This window comes from Nannobrachium achirus, assembly GCF_963921795.1.
Source record: "Nannobrachium achirus genome assembly, chromosome: 3".
Lineage (NCBI taxonomy): Eukaryota > Metazoa > Chordata > Actinopteri > Myctophiformes > Myctophidae > Nannobrachium > Nannobrachium achirus.
The window spans coordinates 51,000,255-51,019,467 of NC_137812.1; the positions used below are offsets into that span (position 1 = coordinate 51,000,255).

Consider the following 19,213-nt stretch of genomic DNA (forward strand, 5'->3'; position numbering starts at 1 on the left):
AGCAGTCTCATAGCACAGACAGAAGTGGGTGGAAATGCAGGCATGGATTACTATCTGAGATTAAAGGGTCTAAAATATAGACCCTTTAATCTCAGGAAGATTCAGTGCTGTTATCCTCAGTAGTCTCAACTACTATAACAGAGGTGGAAAGTCTGGTGACATGAGGTTACTATAACGGTGTCTTTATAGGTGTCCCTACAAATGGAACCTAACCCTGACTGCAGTTGATTCAGGAGTTAACACTGCTGCTCGAATCCTTCCAAGACCAAGAAAGTCGGATCATATCACTCCAGTTCTCAGATCTTTACACTCGCTTTCTGTCTGTCAAATAATTCATTTTAAAACACTTCTGTTGTTTTATAAAGCGCTGAATGACTTGGGGCCAAAATACATTTCTGATCTTCTGCTATTAGTCCAGTTCAATATGTCCAAACATGAATGGTTCGTTCAAGTTTTCGGGGGATTTTGAAAACGATATGTTTTTGGAAACTTCAGAGTATAACAAATCAGAAAATCCATGATTTCATTTGCAAAAACCTCTAACCTCTACTTAAAGAAGATTTTTTGGTGGTATTTTTTTCCTTTATAGTATAGTGTATAGTAAGTGAATGAGACACAAACTTTCAGCAGCTGTCAAAAATTCCTCGATGGATTTTGCAAATGGAATCATGGATCTTCTGATTTGTTATACTATATATAGTTTTCATAATCCCCCGAAAATTTTAACGAAATTACACAAGCGACTTGACTATATGTAGTGAACCCTTCAGACCTCTCAGGTCACCTGGGTCAGGTCAGCTTTCTGTCCCCAGAATCAAAATTAAATGTGGAGAAGCAGCGTTCAGTTTTTTATGCACTGAACTATAGGTCCACACAACAACTGTTCTTTTAAATCAAAGCTAAAGACGTCTTCTTTGTCGCTGCCTTTTATTGAGTCTTTTGATAATTTATTGCACTGCACTCCAATTGCGTTATTTTATTTCATGTATTTTAGCTCATTTGTACTTAACTCATCCAGAGCCCAGGACATTAACGGATTAGGGGGTCCAGAGTGCCCCCTCCCGGCCCCATTAACGGCCATTGTCTTATTTTGAAGGCCAGAAGTCTAGACCGGAAGTACTTCCGGTCTGACGTCATCGGATCCTGCGACGGAACCGAGCATTGTTTACGTGGTGCCATGCTGGATTGCATAGGAGCGTTTATACATGTGTTTTATAAGCGAGCATCTGCCTCCATCTTCGCTTCTAAAGTGTTGTTTTGAGATAATGGACATTAAAGATGAGATCGGCCGTCCACCTCAATGTTATGGGATGACTATTGTGTGCTCGTGGAGCCGTGATGATGACAAATCAGCGCGGATTTCGTCTCCGGAGCGTCGGCCATTGTACTAGGTATTTTTACTCGCCGTTACAGTAATATATTACTTTTCGCGCGACATCACGCATTCGGCACTATACGTACTCTAGTACTTATCGCGTGACATCACGCGAAAGGCACTAGATGAGTTAATATTCCCATAACTCTTTAATATTTTGTATTGCATTTAAATGCCTTAAATTACTTTTATAATGTTTTTGTGCACTTTGTATTAATGCCTTTAAAATTTTGTTGAAATGTGCCACGTCTACCTACATTTTTAGACGATTATTTCTATGCATTTCATGTTTTACCTTGTGCTATCTTTGCTATCTTGATAAATCCCTCTAGATTAAGAGTGTCTGCTAAATGCCTAAATTGTAATCAATCTTGGAAGGAAAACTAAATATGTTGGTGAAATTATTTGAGTGTAATGCCATATTGTACATTGGAAACATATTTTAAACAGTGTTCAGTGCTCACCTTGCACACCATAACATTTTAAGGTTGCACAAGCTGCAAGCACGTTGAAATCGGGTCATAGCAGAGCACAGATTGAAGCAATTTAAGCTTCATTACATAAGAGGGTGTGCTGTTATACTGTGTATCAGCACAGCTATGCAATGGTCTCTTATTTTATTTTTGAAATTTTGAAAGATTTGGACATTTTTTAAACAGTGATTGCCTACTGTATGGTCAAATGATAAGGAAATTAAATGAGCATGTTTAAAGACTCTACTCTCTGTTCATCTAGATGAGAAACATTGAAGAAACCTTAATGAAACCCATGGATAAGTTCAGGAAAGACCAACTACGTGCAGCAAAGGTAATGTGTGCCGTTCATTTGCTCCCCACGCCAAGTGACAATAACATTCCACCAGAACACTTGACCACTGCAGCGACTCATAAACTGAGTTGCTGTGCTTTATTTAAAATAATAATTTTCTTATGCCTAAATGATTATGAGAGAAATTAATTTGAATTTTCTATATACCATATAGAAAATTCAATGACCATGACCATATAAGAACTTTATTCATAGTTATATGATGCACATCTACTTGAGATTAAAATAAATCTTGTTTTTGAAATGTATTAGTAAATATAATAATTATTATTATATGTAACACACTTACATTTTTTGCAAATCACAAAGCTACAGGGTTTAAAAACATTGGCATGAAAACAATGGCATAAAAAATGTATATGTAAAAATCCTGGGTACATCTTGACCATGGACTTTTTTTAACATTAACCTACAGTATAATGTGCATAACCTTTAACCCCTAATCATGTTTTATATTTTATTTCAATTGACATTGGATAATAATGAAGACTAATCAAGTGTTTGGTTTCATTTTCATCTGCTTTTCCTCTGTGGGGTCATAAGGCGGAGAGAAAGAAGTATGAGAAGGAGACAGAGAAGTACTACAGCTCCTTGGAAAAGCTTTTGAACATGTCAGCAAAGAAGAAGGAACCACAGCTACAGGAGGTAATTCTCTTAAAAGCCAACCCCTGTCTTGACGCTTATTATGGAAAATGGATCACTGGCCCTGTAACGCAGCAACTCACTTTGACTCAAAATGGGGGCTATTTGTTTATCTAAAGACTCCCCAGATTTTTGGCACTCATCTTTGTGACCACTGGGGGACGAGCGTAGCTTTAGTGCCTGCTGGGCTGTGTGAGTTTCCACTGGCCTGCCTCGCTGCAACCAGAGTTTTCCTGGCTGGTTTGGAAAGGAAAGGCTTCTGTTCACTGCTCCTACACCACCAAGGTCAAAGCCAGAGGCTGTGGCTTGTGGAACAACACAATGCTACATTATCCGCAGTTGCATTTTTAATTTTTTATGTGCTGAGCTACGTATGGATGATGGCATGATTTAATCAGAAAGAAAAACATGAATAAAAATGTGCTTTTTTTTTTTAGAATAAGGTGGCAGGGAGTTTGTGTATGCATACAATGGTATGGGACGGGTACATGGACCTAACAGTGGTAGCCCTCAAATGTCCCGCATTCTGGATCTATTGTATTTACAGAAGTACAAATGCTGTTTCGGGTGTACAAATTGTAACCCAAAACTAAAATCGTTCAAAATACTACCCGCTCGACTATTCTTTGCTTCTTACAACGGTTAAAGATGGGACAAAGTATATATTTTCCGAACACTTCCTCTCAGAAGCAGCAATAATGCAGTGGACATGCAGTGACATGGGAGTTATAATGGGAGTACAATGACTGGACCGTACATGTGATTTACAGGAAACAGTCCACAACGAACAATGTGTCTTTATGCTGCTGTACAGCTTCTTACCTCTATAAGAACATAGCCATGTAAGGCTGAGACATATAGTAGATTGTATACACCAGGCAAAGGAAACTCTTCATACTGTTGACATTTTTCATTGCGGGCTGTTCTTTTCTCGCGGGGTCTTGTGACATGGGGGTCTGCGTTTCCAAAACAGATCTCTTATCAGAGATTAATAAATATATACCCAGTCATTTGTTCAGAGCCACGAGTCACCAACTCCATTGAGTCTCTCAGAATAGCACCAGCCACGGGACAACATACCGAACAGTAGCCTATTTGTTTGAATTGATAAATCACTAGTACATGTAGAGGAGTATGGTATTAGCCAGTCTACCTACCAGACAAACAACCTCATCAGTCAGCCTCTCGGTTTTATACACTGCCAAGCAATGCGCACACTGCCCGCTGGCATTACTTAGAATTGAATAGATTAGATCAAATGCTTGGCTTGGACATTACCTGGTCTTTTCTTAATACACCTGTCACCAACATTACTCAGGTATTACAGGACCTATTGTTATAGAATGCCAGGCACAAAGTAAACTAGCTTTTGTGGGTAGTGTAAAATGTAATTCTCAGTGTGTTTGCACTGCAGGCGCTTCGTTCGTCTTTGCCTAGTTGGACCAAACAGATGCTTTTGGAGTCATGACATTTCTGTTGCCAGGCAGCTAATGAAAACCTGCTTGAAACAGTCCTGTTTTGTTAATGTTTTGCTAGTGCTCACCGGTACCCTGAGAACTAAAATGAATGGAGTACTAAGCTGTCACTGCTGTAAGCTAATGTTTCAATTGAATATGAACAAGGTCCCCTGTGTACACATAACCTGTACAGCCGTCCTCTGGCTTCCCTCACTGTATTGTAATCACACAGATCAGACTGACTTTGCTTAAACTCATCAGTCTGACAGTGGTATTCATTTACAGTATTTTCCATAGAGATAAGTGTATTATACGGTATGTGTAATGGGATGAAAACCTGAATACTCTTTCACACATTATTATTCTGAACCCATTACCACCACAGATCTTGAGATCTACTGTATGACTTTTATGCTATGTTCAGACTGGTAGCACAAGTTAGATTTTTCATCAGGTCTGAACAGAAAATAAAAACAAAACAAAGCAAACTGGTGTTTGTAAAATGAGATTTGACCTACATTCCTAGGTAGTAGTAGACACTCGGACACTGCAGCATTTTCTTTACTTTGATATACAACGGTGTTGCTCGGCAAGAATAGCCAGTCTATAAGCTAAGTTATGCATTTACTCATCCCTGTCTTTATTTTGTTCGTTACCACAGAAGCCAATGCAGACAGGTCAACAATGTCTGTGTACACAAATCTGATCTGGTCACTTGCAAATACATAGGTGTGCATAGTCATTAGTCAGTCCTAAATATCAGATTTGAGAAACAAATCAACGTAATTGCCCACAGTCTGAACAACGCTAATTTGTTGATCTGGTGTATTATAACTTTATTGCATAATGTCTCCTCTCCCTCACCAGGCAGACGGCCAGGTGGAGACCATAAGACAGCACTTCCAGGAGGAGTCGTTAGAATATGTGTGCAAGCTGCAGGAGATCCAGGAGAGGAAGAAATTTGAATGCGTAGAACCGGTGAGTGCACATCATAGACTGTAAAACCATCAAGGAGCCCCATTGGTTCTACGGCACTGTTTCCCAAGCACTGCAACATAATCGATTATAGTCAAAGATGGGCATGCCAATGTATGAGCATATTGGTTGGATCTGTGATTATGGACAATCGGATCTCCATTATGCCTGTACATGGGCATATTTGTTGGATTGGCGTTTCAGGGTCATCACACTCCCTCCTTTAAACTTGATCGATTGTCTGTTCTCGATATGTTGAACTACAGGTGCACACACAGATGGACAGACAGAGATTTCACACTTTTATAGTCACCCTGGCCACAATATGCGATGTGAATGGCATGAACCTCGTTAACTCGTTCTTTAGTAGAAACATAAACGTTTAGTAGAAACGTGTAACGTTGGTAGACCATGTTTTTAGAAGGATGTGCATTTTTGATACTGTGTTTGAACTTTAAAAATAAATGTATGTGTTAGATTTTTATTTTTTAATCTTAATTTTTGTCACCATTGATTTACCCTTCATATTTGCCATTTTAACTTAATCTTCTCTTCTGTTCTATGCTTCATCAGATGTTGGCCTTCTTTCAGACAGTCTTCACCTTCTACCATCAAGGTTTTGAGCTGGCCAAGGACTTTGACCACTACAAGAGAGCACTACAGATCAACATACAAAATGTAATACAAGAGTAACACTTAAACCCTTAGACTTAGTAAATAACACTTAGTTGAGCGGGGTTGGCTCTGTACTCTGTACTCTTTTCCAACAAATCTCTCGCTGAAAAAGCTAATCTGCAAGCTCACAACGCATTCTTACATGACGTGTTCTGAGCTTGTAGATCAGCTAATTTTGAAGAATGTTCCCCCCAGAATATGTTATGTGGTTAAGAATAGATTTGCCTTTAACCTCCGTGGCACTTATCTATAAGATTGATTTACAAGTGGACAATTTGTCGACTTGTAAACCAGCATATGACAACGTTACCATCTTGTCACTCTGCAACAAGCTGATATGAATTAACAAGACAGAAGGCTTTGCGATGTGTGTGATGTTTAGGTTTGAAGATTGAATTAGGTCACAGTGCACTGTAGAGAACTTGACCTACATCATTTATTAATTGGACTGACGTGTGAGGAAAAACAACATCCGTTTTCAACTGGGATTCCCCACGACCGGAATTGTCTCAACGGGATCTAGCCCAAGTCCGCAGAGCTTTCCGTTTCATTGGTGGTTTTGGTTTGCTCCCGGGGAGGTCGAGGGGTTTCCTAAGGGGATTTCCAAAGGAAACAGTCAGGTGTTTGTTTGCCAGTGACCTCACATTATGTTGGCTGCCCTTGAACGACCCAGGAACTGCAGGAAGTGAGGTCCTGGAGTGTGACCTTGTCCCCTGTCTCCTTCCCTCCCAGACAAGGAGTCGGTTCGAGGGCACACGAGCAGAGGTGTACGAGCTGATGAAAAAATTCCGGGAGGTCCCCCCGGAGTTCAGACAGACCAGTCCTATCAGCAGTGAAGGTTACCTTTATGTCCAGGAGAAAAGTAAGACTTATGTGGATGATTGATTGTCTCTCTGTGTCAACAATACATACTATATATATACACACGCGCACGCATACATACACAAACAAACTGATAAATATAAGCAGTGCCTGGATGTTGCAGGGCCACCTCCCTTTGGTTCCAGTTGGGTCAAGCGGTACTGCACGTTTGTCAAGGAACAGAAGATTCTGCACATGGTCACATTTGACCACAGATCTGGTGGGAAGATGGTGAGTAACCAAGATACACCTTTCCATGAATCATGATTTATTTAGAGAATGTTGACTCGGCAATGCTCTGTTTCACAGTCATGAACAGTCATGGGATTACCCCTCCTTGCTCAAGGGCACATGATCATATTATAAATATGAAGTCATATGAAATAATGATGGCACACCATGTCTGTTTCCTTGATGACCTGATTTCATGGTTTCTCTTTTATCCTCAGGGTGAGACTGAGTCTGTCACGCTGAAATCATGTGTCCGAAAAACAACAGACGTGTTGGACCGGAGGTTCTGCTTAGACCTTGATATAACCGACCGGTACGTTAGTGATATCCACCAATCCAGTGTGTGTCTGTCTGTCTGTCTGTCTTTCTGTCCGTCCTGGGCATAACTTAGGCGCTATCCGACCAAACTGCCTCAAAGCTCAAACTCGCCGTGTGTGTCCCATATGACCCGGGGATGTGCACTTTGTGCAGTGCCAAGTGGCATTTCACCGAAAACATATCTATCCCGACAACCGAGGACGCACCTAATCTCTGTGTTTGGGGGGAGTGTAGGCGTCTGCTTGGCAGAGCTTCCCTTTGTTTGTGCCCTGTTGCCAATATAAATGGCTGTGTGTGCAATGGAACAGAAAGTACGAGAGCTATGGTCATAGTGAAGGAAGTGAACGACACCAGCGGCACGAGGGGCAAAGTGAGATGTGCGTGGAGTTAACAGCGGCTACAACAACGAATGCATCAGATAACATGAGTAACGGGTGGGGCATCTATTCCCGACTTGCATGGCCTGAGTACGATGACAACCTTCCTCACCTTCCTCAAATTGAACCTTTCTGAAATACAGTACTACTTGAAACACAGTTGAAATATTCACACTACTCCTTGTCTCCAACTACCATCAAAATCAATGTGTTATTAGCTGTATCACTATGTTATAAATTACGGTCTTTTGCTCCAGACAGACTGTTTGCCGGTTGGAATTGCAGAGGGGCATGGACAGGAGGATTGGTCATGGAAGATTGCCTCCACACACACACACATTCACACATAGCTGGGAGGATTTGTCATGCTCTGCTTGTGCCCTACTGTAATAGATATCTCATTATGTCACTCAACTTAAGTCTCTGCCGCTATTCTGAGCTGTTCATAGAACAGCAACAACGCTGGGCTTAGCATTGAAATTGAGTCAGTCACCCATCCCAGCAGTAATGAATAAGTTGATATGCATAGTCTTGTCAATTACAACATAAAATACCCTAAGCTTGTGTGCTTAGGAGCTTCCTTTTACACCTGTTGGTTTCCCTGGGGGGTTGTTCTCATCATTTCCTTCCACTAGACCGGTGCCCATTTGGCAGAATAGTCACCATTGCCGTCCAGTTGTGCAATACTCGTTGTATCCGTCTGTCTGGCTCACTTTTATGCCCATATATGGTGTTCCGTGTCCAGGCCAGTCTGTGACGTCAGTACAAACAGACATCAGACAGACAGACAGACATTCGGTAAATGAATAGTTAGATAAGGCATGTTCAGATGCAGAACTGTGCATCCTTTAATGGAGTTATGTGGGGACATTATGACTGCTAAATGCAGCTTGGTAGAACTCGTATAATCTATAGAATGCAGAACAGTATTTAGGCTGTTGGCTTTTATGTGAAAACGAAAGAAAGCCATGCCTATGTGACGTTTCTGACAGTTACTGTATATACTATAGAGAGAGTACAGTAGCCTATGTTTTATATGACAGGTGAGAAGGTGTAAATTGAGGTTTTAGACTATAAAGCGAAGGATGATTCACCAGTCAAGAGGATCCCACATTTAATCTCCTAGGTGAAATCACAACCAAATGTTCTAGATTGATTGCTTGAATACTTTATTTGCAGATATTAGAGAATATTCCCATATGCATGTAGTCCTTTCCAAAATGGGGATGATATGCAACATATGAATCATAGCGTTATTTTATGCAGGACACCTCAGCTGTCAGTCATTGCCTATTCCTATTCCTCATTCACAGCTCTGATGGTCATTAAATCACACTGTCATACTCCAATCAGAGGTCACGCTCCTTTAAATACTGCTGCTGCTTAGCTGCCTCCTTCACCCCAGCCTCCACCCTTTGATCAGAGTCTGGCATAGGTTCAAATCAAACTTTATTTATATAGCACATTTAAAAACAACAGTATCAACCAAAGTGCTGTACAACAAGAGAAAAACAATGCATCCGGAAAAACAAAACACCAATTCAACAAAATACAATGTGAACACCAAAGAAGAAATTAAGACATAAGCTTAGCTGTGATTAAAAGCCAAATTAAAAAAGTGAGTCTTAAGAAGGGACTTAAAAACCTCAATGCTTTGGGCAGACCTGACGTGGAGGGGAAGGTCGTTCCTAAGCCTATGGGCAGCCACGGCGAAAGCACGGTTGCCTCTGGTAATAAGTCGGGCAGTAGCAGTAGGGGACAGCAATGAAAGATCAGCTGAGCGTAAGGCCCTGATTGGGTTATGGCGTTCAACCAATTCGGCCAAGTAGGTAGGGGCCAGCCCATTAATAGATTTAAAAGTAAATACTTGTTTTATGTCTGTTGATTAAAGCTAATATGTCATGTCAATGTATTGCTATTGTACTACTATTGTATCCCTATGGGGGGTTTTGCTTAACGTTCCCGGATTTTGCCAAGCAAGCAGAGCTTGGACAACATTCTGGGAACATCTCCGAAAGCGGAGCCTTTAACGCCAAGTTTAACTGTATTCCATTTGTTGCAATAAATGGATGGTTATGTTCAATGGGTCCCTTTACTGAGCTGAGAGCCACCAGAATGCCCCAATTCCAGTTTAACGTTGAGACAGTGGTGTTAATGTATTTTTTATAATTTTTTCTCTACCAAGTCCAGGGACGGTGCTCACAGTACAGGCCCTGTCAGAAGATGACCACAAGTTCTGGATGCAGGCCATGGGCGGGAAGGAGCCGGTGAGTCAGTCCAGCCGCTGTAGCATGTCATCATCCAGCACTCATACTTGGCTCACATCATCCTAAATGAAGCCCTATGCTATTAAATGACCATCTCACTGCAAATTACAGTTCTTTATGGTTGAGAGTCAACCATTTTTGTTTTTTTACAGCTTTATATCACAAAGATTAAGAGATCTGAATGTTATATGAACTTGAGTTTATATAATATTTTCTTTTTACTGCCGACAGGGATATGGACATTTCCTTGGAAGGACTCAATCTAAAGAAAGGGGAAGTAAGTATCTTGCAGTGGCTGCTTGTGATGTTTCTGTGATCAAAACAAAAAGTGTTGCTGTTTATGAATATGTATGAACAATACAATACTGTGTGTGTTCATGTACGGTAAGTGTAAGTGTAAATATGGAGCCAGTTTAGATGGACTCTGCAAGTGTAAAATATTCCTTTTCAGAGTGAAATGAACACTCCAGATTTCCATGTAAGTGCTGCTGCTTAATTCGGTTGGTCGGTTGGTTTGTTTGTTTGTTGATTGTTGATTTGACCTTTCTGTGTAGTTGATGCCCAGCTAGATGAGATGGGATGGTCTTTTGTGAAGAACTGCCTCAACGCCATAGAGAAAAGAGGTAAGACTGGCTGTCAAAGTGTTCATACTGATCGTGTGGGTGGAGAGGTAAACAAGAAGCGGAAGGAAAAATCAGTGTTCTTAAATCTCCCTTTCAACCTAGCGTCACTATTTTGGGCTTTTAACAAAAAAAAAAGCTGATCTACAAGCTCACAACCAGTTGTGTGATGTGACGCATTGTGAGCTTGTAGATGGTCTATTCTAGCTATTTGTTATACAATGAAGTATTAGTATTATTTTATTGTTGTTTGGGACACAATCAACACAATCCTTGTCTAGAGTTATTTTTTGTGTTCAATCTGTGTTTTGAGATATTTTAGTATTTCAGCCTGACTAGTGATGCATTTTGTATCATATGATGTATCATGATGATGCATTTTGCATCACTAGTCATGCTGAAATACTAAAATATCTCAAAACACAGATCTGGTTGTCCCAGAGGTGAACTGGGCCTTTAAGTGCCCTTGAGCAGGGCATTGGAACCTGTAAGTGTAATATAGATGTAACAGATAGGTGTGACCTATAGCATGAAAATTAAGTTCCTAATTCACATTAATTAGTTACTTAAGTTAAAATCTAGAGATTATTATAACCATTTGGCAAGGGATAATTTACCATTTTATTGTGTGCCTTTGCCCTTTATTATAAACTGCTACCAGAAAGGGTACCACTACTGGATGAATGGATAGCTGCCCCTTGATCAAGACAAGTTGACCTGACCCCCAGTTGCTACAGTGGATGTCATTATTTCAGAGAGAGTCTATGTGCTCATGTGATGTGAGACTGAATATTTGGTCCTGTCACCTTTCCCTGGATTTAAAAAGGGTTAGGCGTGTAGTATTTTTGTCTCTCCACAAGAGGGCAGACTTGCTCTAAACAACAGTGAACATGGCTGGAAGATATTTACACACTGTACTACTGGCTTTGGTTGCATGTAATTAAATTAGTCTAGAGCTGCAATCAGTCATGTTGTCAGATGACTATGTTTGATCTGCCTTAGTTCCATTTGTAACATGACAGTTTGTCTGTTTCGTTGGTAAGCCAAGACACTGTAAAGCATTTAAATGATTCACATGAAGAGTCCCCAGAGCTTTAAACTTTGTTTGTTTGGTTGTTTTTATAACGAGCACATATCCATGAAACAGTAGTTTGATGTTTAATTCCTAAAACTTCTTTGTAATTTTTTTTAATTTTATGTTGCTTTCGAATGTGTTAATTAATGTGTCATCTTCTCAATGTGTGTCCTGACAGGAATCAATGAACAAGGCCTGTACAGAGTCCCAGGGGTCAGCTCTAAGGTTCCAAAGCTTCTCCTATTAATGATTGGTGAGGATCCATCTCTTTTCATTTTGTTCCTCATTTAGAAAATAGTCTGGGAAGGTTGAAAGGTTCATTTCCAAAATGCTATATATTTTCCATAAAAATTAATCATTGCCTCAACTTAATTAATTCATATCTCTAAAATATTGATGGTGGGGAGCATAAAAGTGAATTTATCTTTCAACCAAGGACTTATCTTTTAAAGTATCATACATTATCTTATGCTTCTGCGGTATCAGTCATGGACACTTCATTTTGGAATAAAACGTCTCAATGTCATTGCCATTAGAATAGCGCTGGTGAGACTTAGAATAACTTCTCGTTTAATGTACACTGTCGCGCTGTTCCCTCACTGTCTCTGTGATGGTCGCTAGCTAGCCATCGGTTTAATGGAATGTGTCAGAGTACGAGCGAAGAGAGATAGAGCTCTTCAACAGACAACAGCCTGTCAGCCTATCAGATCCAGACTCTCCTCCCACAGTTATCCGTGCAACAGGTGCCAGCATGCCTTCCTGGCTCATTGGCATTCAGTTGTAAGTCTCAGAGACCAGACGGAGCTGCCAGCTCCTCCTATTTCCTACCCTATCTACTACCCTACTGCACCTCCTATCCTATCTTTCTCCTGGCAGGGATGTGTCTGTGTGTCTGCTCCATTAACGCAGTGGTTCTAAAACTTGGGATCTGGACCCCAAGTAAGTGGGGTTCCAAAATTATTTTGTGGGGTCCCCAGATGATTAGCTTAATGTCATTTTTTTCCTCACTCAATGGTAAACAAACCAACACACAGTATAAGTGTATACACATGGTATCTGCACATTTCTAAAGGGACAATTTAAGGACTTTCAAGACCATTTTAATACCAAACTGTCAAATATTAAGTAAGCAAGAGGTGAACATTGTGAAAATAGCCAATCTACATGCTCACAACGCCTCGCAACGCAAGGCATTGTGAGCATGTAGATCTGCTATTTTCACAATATTTATCTGTGGAACCAAGTCACATTAAATGTTATACCTACAATTCCAAGTGCTTGTCAGGGTGGGGGTCCCCAGATTGAGAACCACTGCATTAACGCATAGCTAGAAATCAGACTCATCTCCCTTTAGGCTCTCGTTTTGGCTCTATCATTTCCTTTCACTTCTCTCTCTGTCTCTTTACTACACTCACCGCTCTTGCATCGCTACAGCTCACCTGTTTTCCTACAGCTCTCGCCACTACACCCCCCCCCCCCCTCCCCCTCCCCCTCCCCCTCCCTCTGGTTTCCTGCCATCACCAGCAGACACCAGCCCCCTTTCAGCTCTGTGTGCAGAATGACAACAAACCCAGGCCAGCAGCCTGTAGCCTGTCTCTGCATCCTCTCCAGACCCGACCTGCCATCACGCACCAGACTGGACTGCGTTAACACTCTTCTACTGCACACAGTCGTTTTAAGTTGTTTATTTGGTTCTGGTCATGGCACAAATACTGACTGTCTGTCTGTCGTCTGGACTTGACTGTTTAAAAAGAACATGCATCCTAATCCTTTATTTTATTCTATTTTATTTTCTCAAAATAATATTTTAAATTTTCTTTTGGCCTAACATCTTGAGTTGTTTTATGATTTTGTACTTTTAATTGGAAGTCCTGATTGAATTCTATTAAATTATTTACATGTTCATTTAAAAGTGACCACAGTTTTTGCAAACCATTTTGTACACCCTGACTTAAAAATGAACACTCAAGATTTTAGTGTAGTTGTTGTGCCAATTCTGTTTGCATATGGTGTATACTAATGGTGTGTATGTGCCATCTAATTTGCAGCCATCTATTTTAATTGTTTTTAAGTAAAATTTAAAGACATGACAAGACATTTTACACAACCTTTAGACACACTTTACAGAAGCAGAAACAAAACAAGACAGACCAGACACCTAACAGAATTTGAATATGCTTTTTTCTTTGCTTAGTAAAGTAAGATTAGATAAGGGTAAAGGTATATTTTGAAACAACAAACAAACAGTTTTGGAAGAATATTAATGTTAAGTATATTTATTTGGCCTATTAAAATTGTTATATTATTCCACCTTTGCAATGAATCATAGATTGACTGCAGAATAGGGTCATAATGAACTTGAACCAATTTGAATGTTCCCAACTGGAACTATGTTCATGCCCAAATATATATAAAATGATCCACTTTATCCATGAGTTAAACATAGAGACTTGATCTCCAAGACTATTTCTTTCTTTTTCATTTAACAGCATTAAAGATTATTTGGTATTGTTTACCTTATAGCCTGAAAAATCTCCAAAGGACTTAATCACATCCAATATAGCCAGAATTGAATTAGTCTAATCCTTAGTGTTAATTTAACACCAAAAGTGTTGGAACCAAATTGGGACCATTTGGTTCCATTTGTACGCTCTGGGAGTTACAAATGGATAAATTAACACAGGAGTTTACAGGCCATATTGTATAAACAATCTTCAGCAGGAGCAGAGCTTCATTCTACAATTCAAATAGAGTTATGTTGGCAGGAAAATATTTTGAATGTAATACTCTTGCGTAAAAAATACCACATTTTCTCAAATATGCTTCTTGGTGTAACAACTGCAGTTTATAGTTTTCAGATGATGGAATAATGCCTAACCATCACTAAGCTGTCTTCAACGTGACTATTATTTTAATTCCCTTCTACACCAGTGTGCATGCTATTGGTAGTAATAGGCAAGTAAAGAAGTAGTACTAGCGGTCGTCCGGACTGTAACATCAGTCGCCTATGACAGTGGTTCCCAAATCTTTTAGCTGGTGACCCAAAAGCAAAATTAGTCGTTTGCCTGGGACCCAAACTAGTGAAAACAGCAGATCTACAAGCTCACAACGTGTCGCTTCCCCCGCGTTGTGAGCTTGTAGATCGTTTGGTACACACACACATATCTCTGACGTCACGTGTGACCTGAGAAATCAGGTGCTGATGAGAGGTCCAGCGGTTTGCGAAATTATCTCAAACAGCAGTAGAACTTTTCCTTGCATGTATTAAAGGTCACCGTTAGGGTTTAGATTGATATATTATGCAGTATGTGTACCCACTAAATTGAATTCTTTCCACTTCTATACAAGTAATATATTCAGTGCAGGAGATGAACATCTCAGTTTCATTACTCACACATGGTGCTTTGAGTCATTTTCAGGGCTGTATAGCGAGGGAGTGCATCTTAGTCTGCCGTTGACTATTAATATAGCTATTAAAGTCGCTGAAGTACATTCCCATGGGTATACTTAAATAGCGCAGCAAATGTAAAGTCTGCTATGAGATATTCCTGGTGAAAATATGTCATAAATGACCTGTGTTACAGTTGGTGAGGGGTCTGGGTGTGGGGGTGTCATGGGGAAAAATCGGATCCCTTTGATGCTGTTAAATATTCTAGTCCATTTTGGGTCGACTACTTCAAATTTGCTGCTACTTTGTGATGGGCAGTGGTTTAGACAGCGTCGTGCCAAGAGTCTGAACTATGGTGTTATTTCTGCCTAACTGACCCAACCAAAAGATACTTTTAGTCAAAGTCATAAAGTCTGTTTATGCCAAGCCACGCTGCAGAACCAGTGTGTTTCTCATTGAAGACACAGACACGCACGCACACAAAGGCACACACGCGCAGTTGCGCGTGTGCACTCACACACACACACACACACACACACACACACACACTCTCTCTTTTGGCTGCTATGCGTCCACGAAAAAACATTTGCTGTTGGTACAGTCGTTGATACTGGGCAGATCATTCTGTGGATGGAGCGGTTAGAAAGAGAAACACACACACACACACACACACACACACACACACACACACACACACACACAGTATTGTGTAGATTGAATTAAATAAATTAAAGCAAGCAGGCTGCCACTAGCAAGCCAGTTTACCGCCCACGAAGCCAAAGTCCTTCTGGTGACCTGACCGGGCCATTCACCAGCATCTGACTCAAACACTCCACTGACACACACACACACACACACACACACACACACACACACACACACACACACACACACACACACACACACACACACACACACACACACACACACACTACTGTGTGTTAGTACAAAATACTGTTAACATAACAGGCACACACTGGCACACAATTGTACTAGACATACATACACATACAACACTGTGTGCACACACACACACCACACAGTGGACTAACACACACAAGCGCACATACTGTTCACATAACAAGCACACAAGTGTACTAGACATATACACACATATACATACAACAGTGTGTGTGTATGTGCTCGCACACACACGCACGCACGCGCGTGTGCACACACACACACACACACACACACACACACACACACACACACACACACACACACACACACACGCACACACACACACACCTCGGATGTTAAATAAGGTTAACATCCATCCTTTTTCCTTTCCACTATAACACAGCCCTGGCATCCCTGGAGAGTCAACTGAGTAGCCAGGGACTAATTAAACCTGTAATGAATGTAGCAGCTCCAAACACAAACTATATCTTCCTTTCATATCCACTGGGGCAACACTCAAACCAAAGGCTACCACTGCACTGCAACATGCCTTTAATCCTCATATGGCTAATTACTAGTTATTTATGTTTTGAGTTTATTTGAACTTTCTGGGCTGCTTGTAGAAATCAAACAGGAGTGAATACTACTTTGGTGTGAGACATAAAGCTGTGTGATCTTTTTAGAACTATTTTCCATTATTTTTGTTGGATCTTGTATATTATGCAGAACCAAAAAATGTTATGCCTTTTTTGCGTCTCATATTGACAAGTTCAACTGGCATTCACAGGCAAATTAAACGTTTTAGTGTTCTCAATGTCCCAGTATGAGTATAAACGGAAATAGAAATTAAAATCACAATATGACTATTCACCATGACTTTTACAACCCCTGTGAAAGGAAACATTGCCCTATAGTGTTTTCTAATTGACTGTTGTGTATCGTCGCCGTCGGGCAGAAACCTCTTATCTCCATATTTTAACTTGTCTTTGACTTGTCTTCCAGATGAGAAGACTAATGATGTAGACCTGTCTACGTGTGAAGACTGGGATGTGAAAACAATAGCAAGCGCTCTGAAGCTCTATCTGAGGTAAGGATCAATATTGTGAAATATGAGTTGTTGATGTGAGTTCAATTTCTTCTTAGGGACTCAGAAAATATCGATTGTAGCCTCATCAACTAATATGTGTATTACTTCAATAGGGCTCTCATTAAGAAAGCCCACAGGAAGGGAGTTTGGAGTGGATGTTTGTTTGACTGGTGCAGCTGTCAAATGGGTTCACTCTTCTTATTACATAATGCAACAAACACAAGTCCTCTGTGCTTCTAATCCCTATTCTGGTGTGCTGCCACTCACGCACGCACGCACGCACGCACACACACACACACTCACACTGATGTGATGACAGTCTTCTGTCCTATACACTGTTCTGTTATTTTCTGTCGTATTGCGGCACACATACAATAAACACATACATGTCATGCATACACAATACACATATGCACAGAGACACACACACACACTGGCACACTTTGCTTTTGGATTGATTAGTTAGGACGGTTTCATTTGTACTCGCTATTCTATGCATATATACCAACCTGGGTGTCTTCCCAAATGTTAATATACGGTATTTATAGTGAAATATTTATTCCACGATTTCTGTAACCCATTTTTTTCACCCAGTGTCAATTGTCTAATGTAATCCTGGGCGCTACACTCCCTCTGCAAACCTGGGGAGAGCAACGGACTGACCTCATGCTTCCTTCTTTGCATGAGGAGTCCAAGTAGCTTATTTTCACCTGACCGGGGAGACGTAGCATGTGGAAGGAACACGTTATTCCAACCAGTTCCTTTCCCCTCCACCTAAATGTGCGATTGATAGTGCGGAGATTCTCTTCTTGCCTAAGAACAAATCGCAGTTGAGAAAACATTGGTGAATGTCAGAATCTTCGTAAAAACTACGCAAGTGGGTCTCAAGAAGAAATTTGACTTTGGATGCATAATGGTCCCAGCTCAGCTAGTCAGCTGGCAAGCCTGAAGATCTGTCGCGCATTGGAGGCAAATGCAATGCTGACCTGAGACATCTGCTCTAATTTAGAAGAGGGATTTCTTCACATCTCACTCTCTGTCTTTGTTACTCAACAAAATTATGAAGGAATTCTTCCCCTGCGTTGCATATCAAGCATCATCATTTCATCATTTGGCTAAGAGAATCTCCCTTTGGGTTCTTTAACTTCTAAATAAACTATGCAGAGTCATAATGCATGTTATTACCACATTCATATGAACTCCATAACAGTGGATAGGCTACCTCCTGTCCTGTGGTAACTCGTCAATATATCAGTTTATACCTCCCGTGGTTTACCTTCAGAGATTATTCGTTTCATTTGGTTGGCAAAAACTCAAAAGGTACTGTTTCAATGTCAGCTGTGTTATCTTTATCTAGACTTTTGTTGTTTGTAACAAATTGCTGTTTGGATGATAGCAATGCTGTGTGTTCCCCCCCTTCACGGGAAGAAATAAAAAACTAATGAGCCATATTTCCATTTATTTTACACAACAAATGACTGTTTGAAGTCTGCCTCATTATGTAGCAGTGCCATAAACGGAATGAGTTCCAGTTCAGTCGCTAACCCCACTGTTTTGTTCTGATTTGTACACTCTCCTTTGACTTGTACATTAGAGTGCTATCAGCATGGTGGGCTGTAAGCTGTTAACATAATTAAATTAAAAAAAGATTGTCAGGTTCACTGTGCAGAGTGCAATGTTACATAATTAAGCCTGAGACAAATGTGTCAGCCATGTCTTGAACTAATTAACAATAAATATATTCTTTCCACTTATTCATTTATTTACCCCCGAGTCAGAGCAAAGTAAAAGCATGGGAACCGATATTTACCAGCCCATATTTTAATCGGCCTGGTGGGGATGGGGTGGGTTAGAAAGGTCGAAACAGTGTTGTGATTGGCAGCTTTCAAACTCATTCCAGGAAGTGTTTTTAATGTTTTGGGTTTGAAAAGGGCCATGGGACTTTGTCACAGTCAGAGTACTAGAGGCTGAAAGTTACCTCCATTCATTGAAGATTGATGTTAGCCCATTATGAGGCTTTAATCAACACTCATCTGCTCTGTCCTATTTCTGCACAGTCTGTACAGGGCAAGATCTGGGATTCATTTCAGTTTGATTAACCTTATAGAATACAGTAAAGAAAGATTGTGGTTGC

At 40.5% G+C, this 19,213-nt stretch overlaps 1 protein-coding gene across 2 annotated transcripts in view; it reads left to right on the top strand.

Annotated features, from left to right (window-relative positions):
* arhgap10 (Rho GTPase activating protein 10) overlaps nt 1-19,213 on the top strand; it is an 86,751-nt gene that overhangs the window by 33,073 nt on the left and 34,465 nt on the right. For both annotated transcript variants that reach the window (XM_080721497.1, XM_080721498.1), the window contains exons 4-15: nt 2,111-2,182; nt 2,747-2,848; nt 5,170-5,280; nt 5,851-5,955; nt 6,685-6,814; nt 6,938-7,044; nt 7,263-7,357; nt 9,925-10,006; nt 10,238-10,283; nt 10,561-10,629; nt 11,880-11,954; nt 16,995-17,079. In XM_080721497.1, coding sequence (XP_080577623.1) covers nt 2,111-2,182; nt 2,747-2,848; nt 5,170-5,280; nt 5,851-5,955; nt 6,685-6,814; nt 6,938-7,044; nt 7,263-7,357; nt 9,925-10,006; nt 10,238-10,283; nt 10,561-10,629; nt 11,880-11,954; nt 16,995-17,079 — 1,079 coding nt within the window. The remainder of the gene's footprint in view (nt 1-2,110; nt 2,183-2,746; nt 2,849-5,169; nt 5,281-5,850; nt 5,956-6,684; nt 6,815-6,937; nt 7,045-7,262; nt 7,358-9,924; nt 10,007-10,237; nt 10,284-10,560; nt 10,630-11,879; nt 11,955-16,994; nt 17,080-19,213) is intronic.